We start from the raw sequence: 9,981 nt of genomic DNA, 5'->3' as shown, positions 1-9,981 counted from the left end.
AACTCGCTTATTAACTACGTTAGCTCTATACTTTTATAAATAGGTATTATAGTTAGTAATAATTCTCTTAAAGAGAAGAAGAAGAGAGAGAGAGAGAAGCTAGCTATAAGAATACTAATATTATAGTATTGACCTTATAGGCCTACTTTAGCTCCTTAATAGCCCTAGGCTAAGTATAAGGAGGGTAGGCTATAGAGCCTAAGTTCTTACTATTAACTACTTTTTATAAGAAATAACTTTACTAAAAGATTAAATAAGCCTAGTTATTAGTAAGATATATTATAGTCTATCTTATATATATATATTTCTTTAGTAATTCTAGTCCTAGAGTATATTTTATAATAAATTTAGCTAGTAGGAAGTAGATTTCTAAAAAGTTTAGACCTTAAAAGTAAATGTTTTTAGAAATAGAATAATAAATAAGATTAAAAGTATATTATTAGTCCAAATATTTTGGTTTATAGTCTTATTTCTATATAATTATGATAACTATACTTACTAAGCTAGAAACGGCTAAAAATCTCGATTCACTATAGTGTTAGTGCCATCGAGCGGAATTTTTGTCTCCCCACTGTAAATAGGTAGGTTGCCAGTGCTACTTAAGCTGAAAGCCTGGAAACGAGTTCGGTGTTTGGGCGACTGTCGTCATCGGCTTTTTGTTGCCCCCCCTGCCCGAGTTTCAGTGATTTGTCCCCCGAAAACTGGGCATAAGGTCGTGGCTCAATCCTTAGGTAGACAGGCCATGCAGTGCGCGCTCCTCGTAAGCCCAGCTTCGTGAACATGCTCTTGGCTCCATCACAACCTGCCTCTTAATACGTTCATTCAATGTTTTCTATTTCTGGTGCTCATCTGTTTCTAACTTGACCAAGGCTCTTGAGCCGCTCCGTTATCCATCATGTTCGGTAGTCGCAAACGTGCTACTCCAATGCAGGTAAGTTTCGCGCCTGTTAGCCCGTCCTTCGGAATTTAAACTTTTCTGTTGAACCGGCTGCTATTCAATCTTCAGCAACCAAATCTAGCTCGTCAGAATCAACTTTCCTTCCACCATTACTCCTCACATAGCCATCACGCAGTGCTAATTATGTATGTTGTCCGTTCGCCGCAGCCGTTGACCAAGGAGACCGCCAATGCCAATGCTGCCACCGCGGCCGCTTCGGCTTTCATGCGTCGCTCCTCCGATGCGTCTCTTTCCTCTGCAGCGGCCGCTGCTGCGCTAAGGGCTCGACCGACAAGTCCGACCATTGTTGCCGAAGTACAATCAAAACGTCTCTCGCGGCGAAGCCCATCCGTGGCATCCACCACAGGCAACCGGCGCGAACTGATACGGACGCCCAGCGTGGGCTCAATGATGGAGCGCACGTTTCGATCTCCTTCGCCCGGTCGCAGCCCAGCGCCAGTGCCTCATGAGGTGCCTCCTATCCCGAGAATTCCGCATACCGACGACAGCTACACGGCCATATCTCGACACAGCAGCTCCTCGCGCAAAGGTCGCGCCGATTTGCACAACCAGAGCTTCCGCACAGCAAGCGAGAAAATGAGAGATGGCCAGAAAGGCTCTTGGTTTGCTGCTCCCACTGCTCATAATCTACATGCGGTGCGACGGACAGCCTCGGAGCTACAACTCTCCTCCATTCGCACGCCATCCGAATCAAGACCGGGGAGCGTCAGCCCGTCGATCAACTTTTCATATCCCCGCGCAAGACCACACTCGCCTACCGGAAGTTTGAGGTCTTTGCAGGTTGAGGACCAAACTTTGGTGTACGACCCAAACTCTCGGCGTATGGTGCCAAGAGCGAAAGTCAGGGCTCGATCCCAAGCCTTATACCAAGAAGATCATGAACTGGTCAGAGACAAATCCCAGGCCAAGAAACAGCTAAAGCAGCCTCGCATCTCGAGAGTAGGCTCCCATCTCTCGCGTGGCACCGTTGCGAGAGTAAAGGCCCCGGCTTTGGAAACCAACGAAGCAGAGCTTGAGCTGCCTCAGAGTGCAGCACCTGAGCCCGATCTGGGCCTTGAAATCGAATCTGAGGCAGATGCTGCGGTGTCGAAACCCAAAGCGAAGAAGAAAAAGCCGAAACAAATCCAGCCAATCAGCTCGATAGAATCCGGGACAGCGGCAGCGGAGACGCCAGACAGCTCTGTTTTGCCAGAGATGACAGCCGAATTCCCATTCGGGGCTCCCAAAAATAGTACCAACTCGCCGTTCTCCGGAGGCAAGGTTGCAAAACTTCCCGAGAGCGCGAAAAGCATCACTCACTCGCCGAGTTCAAAATCTAAATCGAAGGCCGTAACTTCAAGGGAACCCTCAGAGAGCCCTGCTCGATCGGCCAGATTTGCAGCCGCAACAGATCAATTAGTTGTGCGACACGAGCCACCTTCACGATCGCTTTCCCCTCGCAAATCTGCCTTGAAGCATACTAGTCCGACCAGGGCTGTATCGCCTTCTGATGATGGATCAGACGTCTCGGGAGCTCCCGGTACCATGACTGCACTCGATGATGCTCGCAAAAAGAGTTTCAGAGTCAGTTGGGATGACCGCAACACAGTACTCGTCAGTGAAACCACTGCACAATCTGCACCCAGGCAGGCTATCGACTCAAACTCGCAGATGAAGAAGTCGTGGCATAGCATTGTTGGAAAGGGGAGCAAAAAGGACGCCGCTTGTGTCGAAAAGGAGGAGGGCATGTCTCCCAGACCCGCACTTCCCAGCTTTGGAAGTGTGCGGGAAAAGAAGCCAAGGGAGCAAGAAGAAAGACCACTCGTTCGTCCTGAGCATGTATTCCAGACCGAAACTCCTGTCGCAGCTGCAGCCACTTCAGCGACATCTGCTATCGACCTCAACACTTTCAAGCAGCGAGAGCCCTTACCAACCTCAACTCCATCCGTGGAGAAGGAGGAGGGACTTTCAAGCTCGGAAGACGAACTCATGGAAGATACATCGGACGATGACCTTGATTCCAAAGCTGAAGCCGCTCATCCTCGCGCCAATGGCGTGGCAACCAACAGCAACGCGAGTTCCCAAAACCAAGTACCAACGATAGCAATCGTCGATGCCAGCCCTCGTCTGCCACAGACCGAACAACATGAAAAAATCGCAACTGCCAATGTGGGCGATGAAGACAGTTCATCGGCCAGTGAGGAACTAGAGGTGACTGATGCTCACACCCACGGCCTGCTAATGGATGACATCAAGGAAGAGGAGGAGGAAGGAGACATGTACAGCGATGCTTACGAAGAGATAGCTGAGCCAGGTGGCGATGGCTTTTTGTCTTTAGATGCTGTTCTAGAAAGCCCAACTAGCTCGCCCAAGGTAAAGAGCTTCCATGACAAGCTCGCCGTTGAAGGGAAGGAACCTGAACCTACTGAAATGATCAAGCAAGGTAAACCTCCTGATGACTGGGAAAATGCCAAGGCCTTCTGGAAGAGTCTATCATCAGCCAAGCGGCGACAGTTGGAACAAGAAGCGATGGAGGAAACCGACGAAGAGCATCAAGAGGCGCCCGAGGGGTCGAACACTGATTCACGAAAGTCTCCCAGACTAAACACAGACACTGTGACGCCTATGCAAGATCGCTCATATCAAATTGCTCCAGGCCCAATGCCGCCACACGATAGTACTTCGGGGCTCATATCCAACTCAGGATTGAAGTCAAATGATAGCGGTATGCGAAAGTCAATGAGGGGCAGCCAACACATTGGGCCACCCAAAACAGACTCCCGAAAACTTGGTGGTAGCCTTCGCACTTCTATGCGATCAGAGGGCCCCCACGTCAGGGCAGAGCCTCATTTCCACCCTCTTGGATCGGCATCCTTAGCATCTGCTTCTCGCATGAAACGATCACTTCGCCACAATTCTATGGACTTGAGTAGCTTGGAGCCACAGCCCTCAATTATCGCGAGTGGCCGTCCCGCGTCATATCATGCAGCCGTGGATACAGTTTCCTCCACGCCCCAATCGCAAATCCCTCAAGTGAACGGTTCTCCCAATGGAGCTCGCACGAAGACAACTTCGCGTCGCCGTGGCTCCGATTCGAGCGAGAGTAGTTTTACTCGTGCACGTGCAGCCTCCTCCGGGAAGCATGAGTTCCGCAGGTCGATGCGAGCTAGTATGCGGGAACCAACAGCAACATCTAATGACATTCGGTCCCCGTCGCCCCCTGCTTTTGGAACGCGTCGCGATTCCGTCTCATCTCTTCCAGCAGGCCCCGGCTTAGGCGCAGGGCGCCTTCGTCATTCTCTTCGTGGCGCGTCAGCAGATCCGCCTGCCAGAAGGCTCATACCCGGATTCGGAAAATCGACCGCAGGTAAATCAAAGAAGGAAAAGAGCGGTAGTCGATTTGGAGACTCGAGCGATGAAGATGAGGGGCATACGAGCATGAATTTTTTCAAGAGTCGCTTTGCTGACTCCAGCTCCGACGACGATGAGCCGCCAACAAAGGTTAAGGGTAAAAACTTACCCAAATCGCTGCGTACAAGAACAAACGCTCGTGCCACTTCCAGTGCGATTGATCTGGCCTTCGCTCGTGACGGACGGGAACCCCTTATGCTTGACAATGGTCCTTTTACTCAGCCCAAACCAACGCATGATATCGAAAGCTCGCAGCATCAGTCAGGCTCTGGCCGAGGAGCTTTGGCGCCCTTAGCGGATATTGGTGATAATAACGTGCCATCACCACCCCGGCATACTAGACGCGGAAGCTTTATCTCGCTACTAAGACGCAAAAAGGATCCTTCCAGCCAGATAACTCGAGACTTAACAGAGAGCGCTGCTCGTCAAGATACAAACCTCGAACGCAGCACAGCGGAGTTGGAAGCGCTTCGCAACACGCCTCTTCACAAGCGCGGCCCGAGTTGGCCGCTTCCAGAGCCGGGGAGGACTGGCTACGGAGCCGCGGAGCCCTCGCCAGAGCGCCCATCTACGGCAGGAGGAGCCATTGTCAGCTCGAGTTCTAACAAATCTAAGTTCATGCGTCGGCGCAGCGCATCACAGGGTATGGTACCAGCAGACACTGCCGATATGGACGGTGACCTGGCCACAGATACTGTACTACCGAAGAAGAAGAAGAAATTTGGGGCTCTGCGCAAGATGTTTGGACTGCACGACTAGGGAAGTGCCTTCTGTTGCTAAGTCGCTGCGCAACGAATACGTTACAGGGCGATGGGTATCAGCACGAGCTGCCACCCCATGGCAAGAATTCATGTGACTGGAGCACGGTACTCCCCCTTCTTTTCCTTCTTCGCTCCATGTTGCATCTCTGAGTTTCTGCTCTTCTCAATTGCCGCCACGCGCTGCTTCCTATTGTTCGTTTCGATGTTGTAACTCCCTTGATGTCGTATGCCATCCGTTTTACTCATCAGTCTGTTAATCCTTGCGTCTGTACAGACTTGTTCATAATTTGTTGCGCTGGGCGTTGTCGCTTTTCTCTCCAAGACCTGCCTTTTTGTAATACATCCGTCTAGCACTACTGTGCATTCACTTTGTTTGTATACACGTCGCTGCCTGCTTTCCCTTTCGTGTCTTTGATGCTTCCTCCTCTATTCTTTTCCTTCCTTTCTTTTCCCTTTTTGAATACTTAGAAAAAAGTCGGGTCGGTTGCTGCGCTTGCTTACTTTGCTTGTTTTTCGGGTGCTGGAATCGCGACTCCAGACAATTCGGTTGAACAGTCTTGTTTTCGAGACTCTTATGGCTTTCCTCATTCAACTTCACGCAATCCAATCTTTTGTGAGTCTTCCGTTTGCCACGATAGCTCAATTTTAATTATGTAATACTGCAACAAGTCGCAATGTGGCGAGTGAAGCAAGGATGCCGCAGTTGAGCTACGGGCCAGAATGTGGTCGAATTCGACAGGTAGATTATGATCATGATCGTACACATGATCATACACATGAGGGCTCGCTGCCGTTTACGTAAACGAAAATGTGTCTGTAATCCCAACCCAGTTGTACGATAGTTAAATCAACGCCAGGTCGATGCAGCCCGTCCTGTTTTCCGACCTGCCCACATATATATGTTCTGTCGACGTTGTCTGTGGTGGAAACACCACGTACCTTGAAATGCTGAAGCAATATGAGATCCATGATATGCACTGGTCTGGATCAAGCGTGACCCTGTGATATATCTAATTTTCAACCCCGCGATCTTTCTTTTGCACGTTCCAAGAGCAGAGTAAGCTGGCTCTTGGTGCGCCCCAACGGCAAGCTGGCAGAGCTACTGGGTTGTGTTGGTGTCAAGCGAGCTTCCCGTAAAGGCGATATGGAGGGTCTCCCGTGCGAGTTCATTTCGTCTTTGGTCGAGTTCAACGCTGATATTTGGGTTGAATTGTTTGTACTCCCAGCTTGATCGATAATTGTCCCTTGTGCCGCCACATTGGAAGTTGAAGAAACCGCGTCGGTGAATAGTGAGCGCTTTGGCTTAGCCGTAGATGGCACCCCGGGCCTAGCTGTTAGGTTGCTTATCTGCGAGCGGCGCATCATTGGCTGCTTGCCGAGGACAATTTTCTCACGAGCCGATAGTTTCAACAATGCCTTGTGGTCATTTTGTGCGAGACTACCCGCACATGGCATCGTCGTCCCCGTCCGCTTGATTTGAGAATAGACTTCAGATTGACCATGATTCCTTACTTGCCGCACTCGAAAATTGGACTTTCCATTGCGGGCGGAGTTTTTGCTTGCCGCGTATGACGTAAAAGCTAGCTCGTGAGAATCCGTCGGCGACTGAGGCCTTTGAAACATGTCGCGTGCTTGTAGATTTGCTCGGTTGCTGGCCGATGCATGCCCTGCGCCATCAAAATCATTTACTAGCGTGCTTTCCGATGACGGAGCACCACTCTCAACACCAACTTGCTCTGCGGATTCTTGAGGCGAAACAAAGCGAGTACTGTTCTTGGCAATGCTTGTGGACGAGCTGCCTACCTTCTTGAGAATAGGAGGTAGCTGTAAAGAATGAAGAGTGCTGGAGGAGGATCGTACCGCAGATTTGCCATTGGGTTTTGAGTCTTTCTGCAGATGAGCGACAATCAGTTGGATATTCAAGGGAGAGGCCCGCGGTCAGGTCAGCTAGATACAGGAGCGGTGGTAAACAGTCATGCAGAGAACAACTTACGTTTGGCCCTTCCCATCGATTCGGAGGTCCCTTAAGCGGGACAACGGTCGGACCAAGAGAAATGTCCTGGAATATTCGGGCGAGGACACGCCCACTGAGCTTGGACCGGTCACTGCCCCAAACATGCCACCAAAAGTTCTCCAGACGGCGAGCAGTGGGATCCTTGAGCTTCTTGTTCGTTGTCGTGTATACTTGAGATTGTGAGTAAATAGTTTATACTTTCGAAAGAAAAGCCAAGCTTACCGTGCCAGTATCGGTACACCTTGTCCGGTGGCAAGGTAGAATAGCTAGCTACTTCGTCATATACGGTGCTGGAGTTTTTCAGGATACCTTTTGGCAGCGCCGTCGGCTCTGGGAGGCCCATCGTGGTAGGGACAGGCAGCGTTGACAGAGACCAGAGATGAGGCCAAATTAGGGAAAATTTAGATGAGGCTGAGACGGAGAAGAAGTGCGGGAGACGGGTTCAGTCTCAGAGCAGCTGAGGACCAGTGTTTGACGGCACCGCTATGCTGCTGCGTAGTAGGTGATTTGAGCGCGGGTGTAGATGCCCGGTGAGGTACAAATCCTGCATCTAGGCTCAATGAAAATCCATGGCAGCAATATGCCAGTGCTTTGTGGTGTCCGACATTCAATTTGATTAATCCAAAGGAAAAGAAAGCAAGAGGTATGGTTGAGAAGTTGCGGGCTGACCGCTCTCGAGTGTCGAGGATGAGGAGGGAAAAAGTCGGCGCAGCACGAGGCCCGGGATAGCCCTAGCAGCGGCAGGCTTTTTTGACCAGGCGGGACAAGGATGCAGCAAGCGAGGTAAATCAAGCGGCGACCAATACACGGTGCAGTGTGAGCAGGGTGAGTTGGGTTGCACCGCCTTGTCCGGGGACGCACTAGATTGACGGACGCGGGGAGTTTGGAGGGGGGCAAAGGAGTGAGTGAGAGCTGTTTGATCTGAGCAAATCGAGTCAATTCGGCGTGAAACGGGTAGATTTTGGGGGAGTGCTTGAAATCCAAACGTGGTTGCTTGGATTTGAGCTGAAGCCGCGCCTGGGCAGGTCGAAACTGGGGAGACGGGGAGGAGCTGGCCATCCCGAGAGCCAACCGGATTGAGTGGAGACTTGACCCTCACCAGTTTGTCTACACACAAGGCAGTGCACTGGGTGGCTCACGCAAAAGACGCCAATTCAACTACCTAGTTACGAAAGACTACTAACTTGTAACCAGCTACTCAATCCTACATCCGTACGCCAGCGGCATGACGCAGGAACAAAGCTTACCTACCTCGGAAAGCCAGCCATACGTTGATCGGGCCTCCCAATCTGCCTCAGCAAAATGCATCAAATGCAGGGCCTTCATCCCGAAAAAGGCCCCGACAGGGCAAGGGCATGTGTCGGATATGGAATACAGCTTAGGTTCCTATCAATTGCCAATCTATCGGCTTGATACCGACCAAAGGTATACCGTGGGAGGGTGATGCCTAAAAGTCGGGCCTGATCTTGCATTCGAGAGAACACTGATTGGCCAAGCGCCAACTAGTGCGCTGCTGTGGCTGCTTTGGTCACCCGCCGGTCTTGATGCAAAACGGGCAAGCATCATCTTACACTACTGACCAATGGTAGCAGACGATTTTGTCGCCTCTACAATGCGCCGATGGTGTTGAAGCCGTGGCTGTAGCAGGTTGTGTGGGCCACAGCAACCAGTAAGGTGCTATGTTTCTAACCACTAATTATAAACCAAGGAAGGGAAAATATACCCACTTTAGCCCCTATTTCCCACATAAAACTAGGTACCTTTCCCCTAAGACAGTTTCTAAAAGATAAATATAAAATAATAAAATTATATTATCTAAAACCTTATATCTACTAGTTTCTTATTATCTATATCTTTAGGTAATTAACTTATTAATTATAAGCTTAAAGACTAATTATTAAGAGTTATAAGTTTAATATAATTTAAAAAGAACTAAGTTTTAATTTTAATATTTTTTTTAATAAATAAGTAATTTAAAATTTTAAAGATTAATTTATTAAAAATAATTATATCTTTTACTACTTAAAAGCTTAAAGGTCTAAAGACCTAAGATATTTAGTTCTTAGCTTTTAAAAATTAAGCTAAGAACTTATATATTTAAGACTATATTAACCTTAATATTTTTTATTATCTTAATAATATTTTATTTAAACTAAGTTTATTAATCTTTAAAATAATTAAATAAAAGCTTAAAAAGATAAGCCTAAAAGAGGTAAAGAAGGTAAGTATAAATCTAAAGGTAGTTATAATAATATTAAACCTAAAAGATAATAATATTAAAAAAAAACTTAAAAAAAAGAAATATTATTATAATTATATAATTAAAGATTTTAAAATATATATAAAACTAATTAATCTAATATATATTTAAATTTTAAATAATATTAAACTAGTTATATAGAATTAGGTTAAGTTATAATTTAAAAAGAATATAACCTTCAAGTAAAAAATATATATTATAAGTAATATACTTATTTTTTTATAAGAAAACTTAAAGAAAAAGATATTATATATTTATAATAATATATTAAATATAATAAGGATTATTAATATAAAGGCCTTTAAGTAAATTAAGAAGTAAAAAGAGATATATATATTAAATATATATTATAAGATTTTTAAAATTAAGAATATATTAACTATTAAAAAATTTCTTAAGGTAATAAAAGTTAACTTTAATAAGTTATAAGCTATAATATAATATAAATAATTATTATATAAAATTATAAAAATTAAAGACCTCTTTACTTTCTTATAGCCTATATATAGATCTTTTAAGATATAGCTATACTTAAGAAATACTTAACTATATATACCTTTACTATTATTCTACCTAAACCTAATAACTTAAGCTTTAA

The 9,981-nt window shown here is 46.7% G+C and overlaps 3 protein-coding genes across 3 annotated transcripts in view; 1 reads left to right on the top strand and 2 right to left on the bottom strand.

Moving 5' to 3' along the window:
- Positions 1-895: 895 nt before the first annotated feature.
- BBA_08829 (uncharacterized protein) lies at positions 896-5,107 on the top strand (the record flags this gene model as incomplete). The annotated part of the gene is made up of 2 exons (XM_008603926.1): positions 896-931; positions 1,106-5,107. 2 exons carry the CDS (start codon positions 896-898, stop codon positions 5,105-5,107), a joined length of 4,038 nt encoding a protein of 1,345 aa, XP_008602148.1.
- Positions 5,108-6,689: 1,582 nt separating this feature from the next.
- Positions 6,690-7,466, bottom strand: BBA_08828 (uncharacterized protein; the record flags this gene model as incomplete). The annotated part of the gene is made up of 4 exons (XM_008603925.1): positions 6,690-6,776; positions 6,913-6,999; positions 7,103-7,293; positions 7,346-7,466. 4 exons carry the CDS (start codon positions 7,464-7,466, stop codon positions 6,690-6,692), a joined length of 486 nt encoding a protein of 161 aa, XP_008602147.1.
- A 2,340-nt stretch (positions 7,467-9,806) lies between these two features.
- BBA_08827 (nacht and ankyrin domain containing protein) overlaps positions 9,807-9,981 on the bottom strand; it is a gene marked incomplete at both ends in the record, with an annotated part of 3,847 nt that continues 3,672 nt past the window's right edge. Inside the window, one exon of the mRNA XM_008603924.1 lies at positions 9,807-9,813. Within this exon, the coding sequence (XP_008602146.1) occupies positions 9,807-9,813 (7 nt within the window). The remainder of the gene's footprint in view (positions 9,814-9,981) is intronic.

The sequence above is a fragment of the Beauveria bassiana genome (genome assembly GCF_000280675.1).
Source record: "Beauveria bassiana ARSEF 2860 unplaced genomic scaffold BBA_S00040, whole genome shotgun sequence".
Taxonomy (NCBI): domain Eukaryota; kingdom Fungi; phylum Ascomycota; class Sordariomycetes; order Hypocreales; family Cordycipitaceae; genus Beauveria; species Beauveria bassiana.
The sequence above is the reverse complement of the archived record's forward strand: the minus strand, read 5'-3'. Positions and strand labels throughout refer to the sequence as shown.